Source organism: Capricornis sumatraensis, chromosome 16, assembly GCF_032405125.1.
Source record: "Capricornis sumatraensis isolate serow.1 chromosome 16, serow.2, whole genome shotgun sequence".
NCBI lineage: Eukaryota > Metazoa > Chordata > Mammalia > Artiodactyla > Bovidae > Capricornis > Capricornis sumatraensis.
Genome location: NC_091084.1, coordinates 45,387,773 through 45,404,716, shown reverse-complemented (window position 1 = coordinate 45,404,716; position 16,944 = coordinate 45,387,773). Strand labels below are relative to the sequence as shown.

The 16,944-nt window shown below is 45.1% G+C and overlaps 1 protein-coding gene and 1 non-coding gene across 5 annotated transcripts in view; one reads left to right on the top strand and one right to left on the bottom strand.

Moving 5' to 3' along the window:
- The window catches only part of SCUBE2 (signal peptide, CUB domain and EGF like domain containing 2), a 69,929-nt gene that overhangs the window by 32,119 nt on the left and 20,866 nt on the right, over positions 1 to 16,944 (bottom strand). For 2 of the 4 annotated variants that reach the window (XM_068988504.1, XM_068988506.1), the window contains exons 6-14: positions 15,033 to 15,149; positions 14,214 to 14,303; positions 9,770 to 9,886; positions 8,723 to 8,845; positions 4,838 to 4,954; positions 3,258 to 3,380; positions 2,721 to 2,837; positions 2,414 to 2,500; positions 653 to 757 (exon numbers count right to left, since the gene is read on the bottom strand). In XM_068988504.1, the coding sequence (XP_068844605.1) occupies positions 653 to 757; positions 2,414 to 2,500; positions 2,721 to 2,837; positions 3,258 to 3,380; positions 4,838 to 4,954; positions 8,723 to 8,845; positions 9,770 to 9,886; positions 14,214 to 14,303; positions 15,033 to 15,149 (996 nt within the window). The remainder of the gene's footprint in view (positions 1 to 652; positions 758 to 2,413; positions 2,501 to 2,720; positions 2,838 to 3,257; positions 3,381 to 4,837; positions 4,955 to 8,722; positions 8,846 to 9,769; positions 9,887 to 14,213; positions 14,304 to 15,032; positions 15,150 to 16,944) is intronic. The other 2 variants (XM_068988505.1, XM_068988507.1) reach the window with 2 other exon arrangements.
- TRNAG-CCC (transfer RNA glycine (anticodon CCC)) lies at positions 10,109 to 10,181 on the top strand. The gene has a single exon. It is a non-coding gene; the product is annotated as a tRNA-Gly (tRNA).

Genomic DNA, 16,944 nt, shown 5'->3' with positions numbered 1-16,944 from the left:
CCAGATGTGACTACAGTGACTAAGCTTTTATTTGTTTGTATGATTTATTTGAGGGTAGACTAGGGAAAGAACCCTCCCTAATACATGAATCCTGATTTTTCTTTTATTCTCTAAAATTATTCTATGAACTAATACTGGAAATGTGAGCTAGGGGAGAAAGAGGAATGTTGGATTCTGCTCTTTCCATAAAGCCAGGTCTACTTGGAAAGTATTTGTTCTGCTGAAGCCAATGGCATCACTGCCTCCAAAGACGAGATCCAGCAGAAAAGCTGGATATGATATTTTTGTTCACCAAAGATGATCCTTTCTGAGCCAAACCTTTTTTTCATTTCTTTGGATTATATTTTAAGCAAACTCTAAGATCTATAAATTTTAACCCAATATGATCACAAGTTACTTGCATCTTAAGCCCATATTGATTGCTGTTAACTCACAGATTTCCCCAGAGGTTCGCCCTCTGTACCCTGCAGAGGAAGTCCTAATGTGTAACCTCAGGGGCATATGGAGCTGCCAGGCAGGGGTCTTCTTCCTCTTGAGAAGAGAGTCCATAGAGAGTCTGAACGGTAGGATCCTATCTGAAGGGCTCTGCTCGCTACAGATCCCTTCCCCGGCATGCAGACACGCTACCTGCACCAGCCATCTGATTCCATACCTGGGAGGACTGGTCGCAGACCCTCAGGAAACAGCTCAGCCTTTTTCAAACTACATTTGCCTTCATTTAGCTTAAAGGTTACACTTGTCCTGATGGTGGCGACATCTTCAGAAAGAAACAAGTGAGAGAGGTTACCTTTGGAGGCAAAGGAATGAAAACCACAGCGGGTGACGGCAGTTGTCCATTGCTGGAAGCATACCCTGAGCCCGTCTCTTTCACTGAGAGCAAGGAAGACTGGGATCCGGGGGCACCCATGACCCTGGGACGAATGGCACCAGGAGTCCCCTAAGAGTTACACTTGGCCTTCATCTAAGATGAAGCCAGCACTCAAACATAACAAAGGAAGGGCCAAAAACAGCCTCAGCAGTGAGATGAAAAATGAGGTCACCAGAATCCCCCAGTTCACATTTGGACAAGACAGTGGAGAAAAATGGACAAGCAGGTTCTCCTCAATAAGCCCGTCCGGGGAGGGCAGGGCCGAGGGAGCCACCATTCCAGACAAAGCCAGCATCACTAAACACAGCCAGGACCCTCAGGGTCCGTGAGGGAGCAAGGGTCCTACTCTGAGGGCCTCACATAGAACATTCTGCTCTCCTTCCGCAGGCAGTCTTAACCTTGTGTTAGACTCTGGAGCCAATGACCAGGATTCACATTCCAGCCCTTCGATTTGTGATGAGAACTTGAGCAGGTTACTTAGTCTCCCTAAGCCTCAGTGTCCTCATCCATAAAACAGACAGTCCCTACACTACTAAAGCTGTTATGAGAACTAAATGAGGTAATGCAAAACGAAACAAAAAAATGTTTAGCCTCCTGTCTGGTACATAGTAAGAACTGAATAACTGTTAACGATTTGCTTGCCCACCCTTAGGGTGGCCTTAATCTCTAAGTGAAACAGACCACAATGTCCCCTCTGACTGGATGCAAACATCAGACAAGAGAAGCAGCGAAGGACAGTGCTCAAGACTCTGGATCCAGACCGCCTGGTCAAAATCCTGGCTCCACTAATGTCACATCTGACTCACTTTGGATATGTTACTTCACCTCTCTGAACCTCAGTTTCTTCATCTGGTTAATAAAAATAACAATAAAATACCCCCAGAGGGCTATGGCGTGGATTATAATAAATCAGCTCATACATGTTTTAACTGCTCCATCAATTCACACAAGCTGTTATTATCATGCTTTGAGCCTCTATCTTTGCTTAAACACATAGTATGGACATCTCGAACCATTTCCTTATTTAGATATTCTCATGACATCATCACAAACCCGTCTAAATCTAGAAGAACAAGGCTCTGAAAAGCTTTAAAGGTTACTCTTTGCCTTTTGATAAACCAAAAAGGGTTTGGGCTTCTTTCTCTTGACAGGATCCCTGCTCCCCTGTCATGCTCATGTCTCCACCAATGCCTTGCACCCCAAGTACATGTTTCCTTGAGGGGGGCCTCTGAGGGGCTCTATGGTACCGGGAGCTGGGGAGACCCGAGTCTCCTGGCCCCGGAGCTACATGGCCCTCTGCCCAATATGATGACCCACCAGGGCTGCACAGAGCCTCCCGACAGAGTGGACACTCAGTAAGTGTCTGCTAGGCGGTGAGTCAGATCGCAGGCGCCGAGGCTGCAGGCAAGAACATCCTGTATCACGCTCGCGGCATCAGAGATTAGGAGAAAAGAAAACAAAGCCGACGCCCAAGAACAGCACCCCACAAATGAAGCCCATTGAACACGGTGAGCCCCAGAGACAACACGCAGATTTGGTAATTACCCCCGAAAGTGGAGTCATTTGATTTTTGCTGTTTGTTCCCGAGAGGAGAGGAAGAGCCGCAGGTGACAGAATAGGCCTCTTGCAGTCCTGACAGATAGAAGGTGGATTGTCAGCATGTGGGTGAGATTACAGGCTCTCCTGCTGGAAGCTCGAGTCCCTTCCTCCCCCCACTCCACGTGAACCACTAGAAAAAACCCCCAAAACACAGGGTCTCAGAGCTCAGGCCTCCAGGGGTCAGGGAAGACCTGGGAGGGCTTCTAACACCTCGAGCCAGGAAGGCCTGGCCCCGGGCCTGGGACCCACTCACCTGGAGAGAGGTGAATGCCAGAGTGACATCTGAGGAAGCACCTGTCGCCTCCACCACTCTTACCGCACTGCAGGGACACGTGGGGTGACAGGCTAGTGGGCAGGCCCCCCTTCACTTCTAGACAGGACAAAATGCAGACACTTACAGAAAGAGAAGGACACTTCCTGGTGAGACCAGGCCAGCTGACTCCCACACACCAAAGACCTGAGCAAAGAAGGCAGTGCTAACGCCCAGCCCAAAACACAGACAGCCACTTATTCCCCAACCCCCCCCCTCCTCCCCAGGGTAAAGGAGCTTCTGGTTTGCTATTGTTTTCATACGGAAAAGCAAACAGAAGTGAGTTCCAACCTACGGTGAAGCACAGAAGGAAACACCAAAGAGCCTGCAAAGTATCTCCTGTTTTTGAACTATTTAAAGATGGGCTGCTGCAGCTGAGGGCAGGAGAGTTCAGTAGAGGACTGGCCGGCACACGCCAGGTCCAGGGGGCGTGGAGAGAACTGCTGGGCTGCACTGAGCCTGAGCCGCGGGGACTCTTACCCACACAGTCCTTTTTATTCCAGTGGAGCTTGTACCCAGAGTGGCAGTGGCATTTGTGGCTGCCCACAGTGTTCACACAGATCTGCTGACAGCCTCCGTTGTTGACGCTGCACTCGTTGGTGTCTGGGAAGTAAAACACTCTCCTGTCACAGCCGTCTGTCGCTGACCCGGCTGACAGTACCCCTCCATCAAGGCAGAAGCAGGAGGGGAGTCACGTGACTGAAACTCACTAAGGGAACGTGCACATGGCACCAGCTGACCCACTCCCCATTCAGTGGATTTCCTGGCAGAAGCCTCAACAGGATGATCTCCAGTTCCATTCTTGACCAAACAGTTGCCCCAATGAGCACATTGAGAAAGGGCCACACTCTACAGTCAGGGTCCAACTCAGCCACAGCACAGGCTCCCAGGTTAAAACTCCACTGCCTTCCTGATTCGCATCCCAAGGGAGATAGAGAGAATGAGGATTCCCCACTTGATAATTCGTAAAGTTGAGGTATAGATAAAAATGTCCATGTGCCACAACTAGAGAGTCTGTGTGTTACAACGAAGACCTGATACAGCTAAATAAATAAATAATAAAATTTTTTAAAATGAGGCAGTTATGCTGTCAAAATTTTGGCATTAAAATAGAAAAATGATGTGCATTAATCCCCATCAACCTGAGACTAGGTCCAAGTTGGAAGGTGACTCCAACTAAAACGCAGATACATATTCACATTCAGGAAACATTTCCTTGAACTGTCTTGATGGACTGGAGAGTATGTCTTCAGCCATGACAGGTATGTGTTGTAAAGGAGAAAAGAAACAACACTATTTATTGCAAATCACTACTATCCATTCTTCCTAAGGACACAGGACACAAGGATCGGGTAGGAAATACTTAGACCTGTGGTTCCCATATCCTCAGATCCCCAAAATCATCTTGGAAGTCTAGCCATTTAGAATAAGAATCAGAATCTGCATTCTCAAAGATTGCTAAATGCATTGGATGATTAGAGGGTGCAGAGTGACACCAAATCTGACTTGGGCTATAGTCTACTTGGCCGTAAGGTCATGAGACATCAGAAGATGTTGCTTCAAGGGCTCAGAGCAGAGAGATAGGGTCCGTGTCCCACTTCCAGCTGAGAGACCTGCACGAAGACCAGCTCAAAGAGCTCTAACCAAGCCCCACAACCAGCCCCTATGCACAGTAAGACTGTGGAATCAGTTGGTGTGCCGCCAAGCCTCTCTGAGGACTGTGACTTCACTATCTGTTGGGAAGTTCCAGCAGACAGTGCATCAGCTCCTGAGAGACCCTCCATTCTCTGAGTACAACAACATCAATAAAGTCCATAAAGCATTCACCGCTAAAAGAGCTCAGCTCTTCTCTCTGCTCCATTTCACACTTGATGAATTAAAGGCATCAATGTGAGAAGATTTCCCACACCAGATGCTTCCCTTGAACTGAGGGACTCTCTACTACTGTTAAGTGACTGGTATGTCCAGTCCAGCTCCCATGCTAGAAAAATTGGCCCTGATCTCAGGAAACCTTAGGAGTAAGGCCCAGCCTCATCTGACTCTAGAGGGACTCTGCTCACCTCCGCAGTGGGTAAAGCCATAGAGGGTGTACCCTTCGTTGCAAGCACATGTGAAGGTGCCCGGGTGGTTGACGCAGCTGTGGTCACAGGTCCTATCCAGAGAGCATTCATCCACATCTGTAATTGTCAAAGGGAGAGGGGAGCTGAAACTGACTCTGAGGGACAAGCGGAGAGAAAAACAAGCTCATAAGAACACTAGTTGCTGACCGATAACAAAAACAACAAAGAATTACCTATCAGCTCTCCCTGCTCACTTGTATTAAAGAAAGTGTTGAGCAACCCACAATAAGTATATACACAGCCAGGACCCTTATTGCCAAGTGCTATTGCAAACTAAAAAGCTCAGTGGGTCTCTCTCACCCATGCTTATTTGCAGGTGGGTCTCTCTCACCCATGCTTATTTGCAGGTGGGTCTCTCTCACCCATGCTTATTTGCAGGGCTGAGCAATTTAAGATACTGAAATGAAGTCAAGTAAAGTAACATACCTAAAAGTGAAAGAGAAGTGAAAGTCACTCAGTCGTGTCCAGCTGTTTGTGATCGCATGGACTGTAGCCCACTAGGTTCCTCTGTCCATGGAATTCTCCAGGCAAGAATACTGGAGTGGGTTGCCATACCCTCCTCCAGGGGATCTTCCCCACCCAGGGATCGAACCCTGGTCCCCCTCACTGCAGGCAGATTCTTTACCATCTGAGCCATCAGGGAAGCCCTAACATACCTAAAAATGATTGTAAACTATTAAGGTGCTGCCTGTGCGCCAAAGCCTTTGACTGTGTGGATCACAATAAACTGTGGAAAATTCTGAAAGAGATGGGAATACCAGACCACCTGACCTGCCTCTTGAGAAGCCTATATGCAGGTCAGGAAGCAACAGTTAGAACTGGACATGGAACAACAGACTGGTTCCAAATAGGAAAATGAGTCCGACAAGGCTGTATATTGTCACCCTGCTTATTTAACTTATATGCAGAGTACATCATGAGAAACGCTGGGCTGGAAGAAGCACAAGCTGGAATCAGGATTGCCAAGAGAAATATCAATAACCTCAGATATGCAGATGACACCACCCTTATGGCAGAAAGTGAAGAGGAACTAAAAAGCCTCTTGATGAAAGTGAAAGAGGAGAGTGAAAAAGTTGGCTTAAAGCTCAACATTCAGAAAATGAAGATCATGGCATCTAGTCACATCACTTCATGGCAAATAGATGGGGAAACTGTGGAAACAGTGTCAGACTTTATTTTTGGGGGCTCCAAAATCACTGCAGATGGTGATTGCAGCCATGAAATTAAAAGATGCTTACTCCTTGGAAGGAAAGTTATAACCAACCTAGATAGCATATTCAAAAGCAGAGACATTACTTTGCCGACTAAGGTCCTTCTAGTCAAGGCTATGGTTTTTCCAGTGGTCATGTATGGATGTGAGAGTTGGGCTGTGAAGAAAGCTGAGCGCCGAAGAATTGATGCTTTTGAACTGTGGTGTTGGAGAAGACTCTTGAGAGTCCCTTGGACTGCAAAGAGATCCAACCAGTCCATTCTAAAGGAGATCAGTCCTGGGTGTTCACTGGAAGGACTGATGCTGAAGCTGAAAGCCCAATACTTTGGCCACCTCATGTGAAGAGTTGACTCATTGGAAAAGACTGATACTGGGAGGGATTGGGGGCAGGAGGAGAAGGGGACGACAGAGGATGAGATGGTTGGATGGCATCACCAACTCGATGGACGTGAGTTTGAGTAAACTCCGGGAGTTGGTGATAGACAGGGAGGCCTGGCATGCTGCGATTAATGGAGTCGCAAAGAGTTGGACACGACTGAGCGACTGAACTGAACTGAACTGTGTGTTATTACTATTCTATTGCTAATTGGTAAAAGAGCCATAGTAATGTTATAAGCTATCTTCAGTTAAAAAGAGAAAACACTTGAGCTGGAGATTTCTCTTTTGGGTCTAGCCAGAATTTGTCTTCTGGCCCCAGGAGACCAGTTGATCCTGAGCTTTAATGCCTCTGCACTAAAAGAAAAAAAAAATGCATTAACATTAACATCCTCAGTAATTTTCTATTGCAAACCCTGAAATGTGGTGCTTAAGTACCAAACTAGATCCTTTTGGCCAATCTTTTGGCTTTGTTCCTCCCTCCTGTTTCAGTCTCAGGAGACCCCTCCCTTCCTGGTTCATCATGGAAGCCTCCTTGGCTTCAGTTGAGGTCATGGAAACCAGCCTCAAGAGGCCGCATTCTTCGATCTAATCATCTCTTCTTCCCTGGTCTGTTTTCACATCTTTCCCATACACTGGAATTTCAGTGTTTCACTTCCTCAGCTCTTGGGAAGATTTTAACAGTTATGACTTGTGTCCCCAGATGGATAGACCAGGACCAGGGCAGGACTCAGTGCAAGCCAACTAGACCATTGCTAGATCCCTTTGACAACACCAACTGTGCCATGAGAAACTTCGTTAATAAAAAACAAACATTTGGAAGGAACTGGGGGAATGAAAAACATGAAATAAAAAAGAACAAAATCTTAAAAAACCTCTTCATCCACTTTTTCCCAGAAGTCCTGGAAATTTCTTCAGTAAGTTTGTTCTGTGCAAATATTTGTTCTACCAAGACTGATCAGTGAAAAATGAGAAAAAGTCTATTTGCTCTGTAGCAATTGATGTCATTCTATGAATTCTGTTATTAATACCAGCCAGTTGCTGAGAATGTGGGCTTGTTCGGTAGCTAACTTTGGCTGCTCACAAAGGGCTCTTGCTTTGCCAAAAATAATGAGATCACTTTTCTAATTCCTTTTTAATGTGTTTACACAGCTTAAATAGTATTTCTTGCTCTATACATTATGAAACATCATGTGGAACAGTAAATTTTCTTTCCAAGTCAAACAGAAGAAAATCACGCAGTAGTTATCTAAAATGAACTCGCTGACTTTAAAGGGGGCTATATGTGAAGAGTCTGACATATTATGTATCAAGAAGGAAAAAACCAAGAGAGAAACTTAAGATTTTAAGACCATAAGATTTTTTTAAAGAATGTTTTATCTTTAATATCTGAAGTGAAATCAGATTTTTTTTTTTCTGATTTTGTGGGACTTCTAACAAAATAAATTAAGCTGTTCTTATTCTCAGAAATGAAACAGGAATAAATGCCAGCACATCTTTCCTGTGGGTTTCTTTCTGCATGTCAATAGGGCATACAAGGTGCTCATCTAGAAATATAAATGATGCCCCCTCAACCCAAAACAGCTTATCGCTGTCCAAAACAATTATCAAGATCAATAACAGCTACCCAGAGAAGTTCCCTTAAAACATCCCTTATGTGGGAAGAATGTGTCTGAGAAGGGGTTTTGACATCCTGCCCAAGGACTGCCCAGCCTCTCCTCCACTCAGTCCCCTCTCTCCCTCATCCCCTACCCTTGCCCCAAACACCAAAGGCTGGTCATTCAAACAAGGCCTATAAGAAAGGGACCAATTAGTTGACCCCAACTTTTTGCTGAGAAAAGATATGTTAATTAAATCAACATCTTTTTGTACCAAATTTTGTTAGCAAATCTATAACACTCAAGGAAGTTTTAGAAAAGGGAACATATTCATCATCTCAACCCTAACACAACCCTGCTTGCATTCTGTGACCCATTTCTAGCAGCAAGCTCTGGCTGTAATCACACCACACAGGTTCTTTGAGGTGTTCTCTAATCATCAACTGAATTTCCAAAATATACCTGTGAGCTAACTCATGTTTTTATTTTACCTAACCGATGAAAAAAGTGAAGCACAGGCTGGAGGTTGGATTAACGACTCCGTTGAGAAGCCCAGAGAGCCGGTCTCAGCCCAAGTGAGGTTTCGTCTTCTCCAATCCAACCAGTGGGCACTGCAGGGCACAGCTATGTTTCAGCACATACCTTGGCAAGACTTCTCATCTGTTAATAATTTAAATCCCTTTTTGCAGCTGCAGTCAAAACTGCCCACGGTGTTTCTGCAGAAATGATCACACCCTCCATTGCGCGTCTGGCACTCATCAATATCTGTAACAGGCAAGCATCGGCAAATCAGACAGCGGTACTTGCCTTGTTAGCCACAAATCCCTGAAGTGCTATTGTGAGTGCTTCATTATTCTCTGAAACAGAAAGAGACCCATAAAGGCATTTAAGGATGTTTACTGATGTTTTCCATCTTACACAACTTCTCTTGCCTGGCTTAACCCGTTTTGAAAGACAAGTGCCTCATACCCTGGAGAATTCGGACTTACGCTGCCCTTCTCTTAACCGGCATTAAGGAAACAAACTAAGGGAAAATGGGGATGCCCTATTACTTTCTCATGCCTGCACTGGTCTCTCAAGATGAGATGGCTTCCTCTTCTATACTTCCCATTCCAGTTTAATGATTTAAACTATAAGGAACGAGAATATTTGTTTTGGCAAATTACATAATGATTAAATAGCCTCAATGCTTTTAAATGATTTCTGATACTTGATTAATCTTATCTTTTCTGTTCCATCTGGTAACTGTTTATCTACTTTTTTTAATCACATTAAAGAACGATGCCTTTGTACTCTTGCCCATGAAATACTAAGTAACTGGGGTCTCTATTCATTACTACATGTTAATGGTACATTCATTAAGCTCTCTGGATAACAATCTTGGCTGTTATTTATGATAGGATGATATTATCTCCTGGAAATGAATGTTTCTGTGAACGACTGCTTTTTTCTAATAAGGCCACTGCCTGAAATGGATCATGCCTGTAGAAGCTGACCTTCTCTACAGTTACTGTAATTAAGTCAGTTCTAATTACGCTTCCTCAATTATAACCTTCTACTAGCCTAGGGAAGAAACGCTTTCTTTTGATCAATATGAATCATAAGCAAATCTGGAGTCGCTCAGGAGGCGTGGAGGGGGAGAACTGCCTTTACTCCCCGAGGTGAGCTGCATGGAGAGGCCCAGGCTACCTTTACAGGTCTTTCCATCCATCTGGAGCGTGAAGCCGACGGGACAACTGCAATGAACCCCTGTTGAAGTATCCTTGCAGGTGCGGTCACAGCCTCCATTGTTGACAGCACACGTTTCTGCCAAGGAGGTGAGAAAGAGGCAGTTAGCTTCGTAGAGAAGTGCTGACACAGCTGGGAGGAAAGGGACATCGTGCAGTGGTAATACTTGACAAAAATTCATGAACATCAGGGAGTATGTGGGGTACTCACAGCCATACCCCAAGTCTCTGCCACCCACAGGTGAGGAAGAGCAAGTGCAGCTCCTCCCCCTTCCCTATCTACATAAGTGACATCGGGACTTCCCCAGTGGTCCAGTGGCTAAGGCTCTGCGCTCCCAATGCAGGGGACCCAGGTTCAATCCCTGGTTGGGGAACTAGATCCCACATGCTGCAACCAAGAGCTCACATGCTGCAGCTAAAGATCATACGTGCTGCAACTAAAAGACCTCACGTGCCACAGCTAAGATCCAGAGCAGCCAGATAAACAAGTGACATCTCCCCAAGAAACCTGACAGGATGACAGGGGGCACAGACGCCCTTGCCAGCCTGCTTTCCTCTCTACTGGCAGATGTGAAAACACGAAAAGTTCCTGGCAGGTGTGAAGTCACTTAAGAACCAAATGTTCTTTAGTGAAGACACTAAAGAGGCTGAGTATGACAACCTCTTCTAGCAGGCTAGATGCGAATGCGGAACAGAGCCAAGGGGGATGTTCCTTCCTTCAACCTGAACCTTCTCTGTTCACTGTGTGTTATGGGCAAAGTGAGAAAGGGGAAATATCACCCATCCCAACCCTTCCCTTCCTGCAGACCAATGACTTCCTCGGCAACTGCCCAGTAACTCAGATTAGAAGTTTACCTTCCCTTGAAAGAAGAAAGACCTGTTATGGCTGTGCAAAAACTTAGCTGCAGTTACTAAATCATATCTGTAGAGATGAGTAACAATCAGGTAACAACTTTTTAGCTCTGCATTAATTCCAAGTATTACACAAATGCTATTCAACATTCATCCAACTGTTAGCATTTAGCTACCAGAAACTGATTTTACCCCCAAAACTACCTCTTTGTGAAGTCTTGGGGGACAAACTTAGTTCTGATTAAATATGACAGATAGAACAAATATGTTTATCTCTGTTTCCTCTCCAAACCTCACTAAAATGAGAGTAAATAAAAATTTAAGTATAAATCCTTAAGTACAAATAAAATAGAAAATAATAGATGAAAGATGTCAAATCTTCTGGAAGTGGCATGTCAATGGAGGAACGGTAACTAGCAGTTAAACCCTTGCAGTCTGCAGAGAGATGCCAACAAGTGGTCAGCTCATGTGAGCCACAGAATCCCAGAGGGGCTCGGGAATTGGAAGCACTAAAGTTACTCGAGAGGCAGAGGTGAGGATGGAGTTAAAATATGAAGACTGATTTGAGAGTCCATATAACAAATAAGCCCCCAGATACCCATCTTAATTCCATAGCCCATAGCTCATCCCTATTCAGGCTAAAGCAGGTTAATATAATCTCTGAAAAAGCCAGACCAGAGAAACTCTGGACTCACGGGCACCAAAAACAGCAGAGGAAGGAAGGGGAGATGCTGTCAGGGGAAAGTCTATACTGTGAGAAGAGCGATCTCTCACTTTCACCCTCTGTCTCCCTATTTCCTGGGACGCTGGCAGCCAAGCCTGAACAACCCCAGCAAGAGACGGAGGATTCCTTTCCAGTTAAACTGACCTGCCCAAGTAATAGACTTGCAGATATTGGCATCTGAAGATCTCCAGATGAAATGACTAAGCCACTGCCTAGTCCACCAAGCATAAAGCCCACCAGCTGACAGATTATCCGAGTGGCTTTTCAATATTCCACTTTTAAATATGAAAAGTCAGCCGAGGATCACCATCCATCTCAGGAAAGCCTCCAGTATGAAACAATACATCAAGTCACACAAACACAGGACAAGGAATCTGGGGAAAACAAAGCTAGTATAGGGGAACAACAGAGAAGTTAGAAAATCTTATCATTAATTTCCTCAGGGAGGTAAGAAAACCATCCATGAAATAAGAACAAGTTCCAAAAACAAAATACCAAAGTAAAGTTCTTGAAAAATTAAAATATGAAGGCTGAAATATAAAAAGAACCCTATAGAAAGTTTAGTGGGGGAAATGAAGGATCTCCTAGGAAGTAAATATCAAGAAGAGAAAAAAGAAGTAAATTTGAGGAGCAAACCAGGAGTTACAATAGTCAGCTAACAGGAGTTTCAGAAAGACTGAGAAAAGTAAAGAAAATTATTGAAAGAAAAATAAAAGAAAATTTCTTGGAACCTAGGGATGTGAATGTCCCTCCTGAAAAGGCCTACTAAGTGCTCAGTATAACAGGTGAGAAAAACCCTTCACTGGGGGACACTGTCGTGAAATTTCAGATTACCAGGGACAACGTTAAGACCCTGAAAACACCCAGAGAGAAGCTCTTATAGGTTTCACACAAAGAATCAAGAATTAGACTTCTGGAAAGAACACTGAATGTTCAAAACAACAGGGCATTATTCAAAACTCTGACGGAATATTCTTCCCAACTTTGAACTCTACTAAGCCAAATTCTTAAGAAAGGAGGAAGGTAAACTATAAAGGCATTTTCAGGTGTGCAGAGTTTTTAAAAAAATTTCTATCTACCCTTGCAAACTAGCAAAACAGAAGCCATGGGATCCAGCAAAGCAGGAGCATGGGGAAGGGAATTTCCAAGTGGGGGCCCCAGGGAAGGCCAAGATGACAGGTATGCAACTGGCCCAGGAGGGAGGCCCCACTGGAGCAGGGTACCCCGAAGAGACTTTTTTGTAAAAAATGGAATTGGCAAGTTATCTGCTGTATTTGAACACATTGTAAAGGGTTTTAGAGGTCTGCCAGAAATTTGGGGAAAAAAAATGGTAAGAGGTACTAAGAAAACTAGCTTCCCTCACAGCTCAGTTGGTAAAAAATCTGCCCTAATGCAGGAAACCTGGGTTCAATTCCTGGGTTGGGAAGATCCCCTGGAGAAGGAAATGGCAACCCACTCCAGTATTCTTGCCTGGAGAATCCCATGGACAGAGGAACCTGGCAGGCTATAGTCCATTGGGTTGCAAAGAGTCGGACACAACTTAGTGACTGAATAACAACATGTTAAGGGAATGAGGGAGTTGTGTGTGTATTGGGGGAGGGGGTCAAAAGGGAGCTTAACAACTTAATCCTCTGTGGTAGGAAGTAAAAAACTAACACTTAAAACTGATGCATCAGGGGAATTCCCTGGCAGTCTAGCACTTAAGACTTTGTGCTCTCATTACCTAGGATGCAAGTTCGATAACTGGTCAGGGAACTAAGATCCCATGAACCCTGTGGTGCAGGGAAAAAAAAACACCTGACATCAACAAGCAACTATATACACTTCCCTTTTCAGAAATATGGGGGAGGGTAAGTCAGGAGAAGAAGAAACAACCAGGAGAATTAAAAATTGTGACCGCTGGCAAATGGCAAGTTATGAGACAGGGAAATGATCTATTTCATTACAAGTACTATTAAGCACTAATTAACATTTTAAGGTTTTTATATTATTCATATATACTGTTCTAAGGCAATTAAAAATAATAATTTTAATAGGGCAGAGCAGAAAAGAGCTCAGAAATGTCACCTGCCTGGTAACCAATGGCTGCTTAACATCTTACCTGACCGTTACATCCAGAAGCTATCAAAAGATCAGTTTCATTTAGGTCAAGCCAAGCTTTCTCCAGAATAATAACATCAAAGGAGCTGCTTGATTCCCGCCCCACAGCCAAGGCTGAGCGTCTGCTGTCTGTGGCCTCCAGCTCCAGCGGGCCTGCTGGCAGACCTCCCTGTGTCCCTTAGCCAAGTGCCACCCTTCTCCATTCATCTATCCTGCCATTAACACTGGCTGAGTCTTAACTAGAAGACTCAGTGGACAAAACCCCAGCCAAAGTGCCATGCTAAGCAGGGGCTGCCCAAAATGCCTCTCTCTTCATAGTTACTCAGTGGAGAGGGGATCTGACATGTACTGACCACCCAGTAAGTCCCAGGCAGTGGACTCTGAGCACTTTGGCATATTATTGTCAACTGAGCTTCCTGATAGCCTGAAGAGATCAACTGTATTACATCCATTTTAGAGGAAGACCAGGACACGGTTTGTCCAAGTCCCACGGCAAGTTTCAGATGCTAACCAGCTACGCTGATGGCTGGACCCGATGTTCTTCCCACCAGACCAAGGGTCCTGGATGGTCCTGGATGGAGAACAGACATACCCCAGCTGGAGAGGAGCTGCTGACTCTGGTCCAACTGGTCTGGGGCACATGGCCCCAGGTTCAGTCCTGAGGCCGTAAGTTGGGGAGGGAAAGGGACAATGCAGCGGCTGGGCTCGGGGGGGTGTGTGAGGTGCCTACCCATGAGCAGCCGCCGTTTCACCCGTTTATCCCCATCCGCCACAGATGTGGCGTTGCTCTCCATCACCTCCAGGGCAATGTCCTCTCGCTCTGCAAGAGACGCAGAAAGCACAGTTCTCAGACTGAATGAGTCAGATTGTTCATCCCCAGCACAACCACTTCCTTGGAAATCCCAGACACGAGAACAATGTGAGAAATGTGACTCTTTGCTCAACAAAAACATGTTGCAATGAGGCTCTGTGTTACATGGCCACAGAGCCTTAATAGACATTAAATTTGGGAAAGAGTTTTTTTTATTATATTGTACTGACCACAGACCCTGGGGAATACAAGCTTCAGATTCACTTCAGAACCCCTAGTTCAGGACAAAAAGAATCTTGGATCGGGGAACCTCTAAAATGGAGTCAGCAAAGGACACATCATGATGGACAGGGCAGGCATCCAGCCGTAAGTATGCAACTCTGGCTTCTGCTGACGGCAAAGGCCACCCTGTTACAATGAACAGCTAGCTGTAACTTCGGTTGCCCTGGTCTCTTGGGAGGTGTTGTTCCAATCTCCAGAATACCAGCTCTGGGAGCAGCCTAGTCCAGGAGAGGATCAAGTACTCTCTGAGTCCTCACAGGGAGAAAAGGGGCCTCATTCCACGTCTGGAGGGTCCCCCTGCCCCATGTGAAGCAGCATGGAACCCGAGGGCAAGTGCACTGGCAACACCCTACCTCTGGTTCCAAGCGCTATTAATACTTAGGGTTTGGGTTAGGGTTGGGTTAGTGGCAAGCAGGCTGGGGAAGACCCTAACCCAGTGTTGGGGTCACCATTCACCGAGGCAGCTCCTCCCATCTGAGTGCATCTTGTACTGAGGATGGCAGCTACACTCTGGGCCTTCAGCAGTGTCCTCACAGGAGTGCTGGCATCCACCGTTTCCATGGTTACAGGTCACTAAGAGAAAATGAATTGACACATCGAACACTGAGATGTCCACACCTGGGGCTGTGTTTACTCTGGAAGAGCTCTGATTTTCATTCAGGAAGTCTTCAGGCCCCTAGCATGTACTAGGGACTGTGCATAAAAGACCCTTGACCCAGTCCATATCCCTGTCTATGTAAGCAAGCAGTCACGATAAGATTTGTAGAAATGCTGAATGACAGATCTGAGCAACACTATATAGGAAGACAGAGATGCGAAGGTGGAGGGAGATTTTCACCGTTTAAAGGAAATGATACCAAAAGATTCTAAACTAGTGCTCTGCTCTATCAGAAGAAGTACTAGGACATTTGGAAATGCTTTCACGTTTTATGTCTGGAACAGATGGTATTTAATTTATATGTATATGTTAGGATTTCTCTCATCAGATTATATCTGATTAGTTAGAAGGGAGGGTAATCAGAGGAAATGATGACTCTTCGCACAGTTAATGCAACATTAACCAATAATTACAAAGACTGTGTATGAACACATTGATAACAAGCCAAGGCGGGGAAGAAAGCCAACCACAAAACTATCTGTTCATCAAACTGAACAGTAGTTACCTCTGGCAAAGGAAATGGGAAGGGGGGAAGGTTATATGTTTCTTCGGACTGTTTAAATTCTTATACAATCATTTTTAATTTTTTAATTTAAAAGAACTAAAACTATATTTGTGCTGTAAGAAAGAAAATGTTCTGTGATTATAGCTGTGTAATAATTGCATATGCATGTCAATAACTAAATAGGAATATGAGAAAAGCAAAACAGCTGGATTATGTGGTGAAATTCTGGGTTTTTTTAAAATTATTTCAAGTTTTATAATATTATCTAAATATAATCTTATGGTATTATTTGAGCAATGATATCTTTAAAACATTTTAAATCTTTAAAAATAAGCTCTCAGGTAGCCTACTGGCTCCTGAAAGGCTGTAAAATGCTGGATCTCATCCACAGGTGAGTCTCCTGCAGAGACCTGGGTCCTCTTTTTGAAGACAGCTGTAGCCAGTCCCACTTTTAGGGCCCTATGAGGCTGTCAGAACCTGCCGATGGTGATGGTGGCATCAGCCCTAGTGTGTCAGGCTATGAGGCCGCGCTCTGCTTTGTGATGGAGATACCAGAGAGAAGTCTCTCACCAGCAAAACTGCCTCTCCATCTCAATTTTTAAAAAAATATTTATTTATTTGGCTGCACCAGGTCTTAGTAGCAGCATGTGGGAACTAGTTTCCTAACCAGGAATCAAACCTGGGCCCCCTGCTTTGGGAGTGCGGAGTTTCAGCCACTGGACCACCAGGGAAGTCCCTGTCTCTCCATCTCTTAACCATGGGGGTCTACTCACTGTAAACAACCAACCCTAGCAAACTGTGGGCATCTTCTAGAAGGTCCATGACTTTGGGCATGCTGCATGCATGCTCAGTCCAACTCTCTTCAACACTAGGGACTGCAGTCTGTCAGGCTCCTCTGTCCAAGGGATTCTCCAGGCAAGAATACTGGAGTGGGTTGCCATGCCCTTCTCCAGGGGATCTTCCTGACCCAAGGATCGAATCCATGACTCCTGCATCTCCTGCATTTGCAAGCAGATTCTTTACCTGCTGAGCCACCTGAGAAACCCCAAAATGTAATAGAGGTGCATGTTCACTCAACCATGTTCAACTCTTTGAGACCCCATGGCCTGCAGCCCACCAAGCTCCTCTATGGAATCTTCCAAGCAAGAATATTGGAATGGGTTGCCATTTCCTCATCTCATATGTCTCCTGCATTAGCAGGCGGA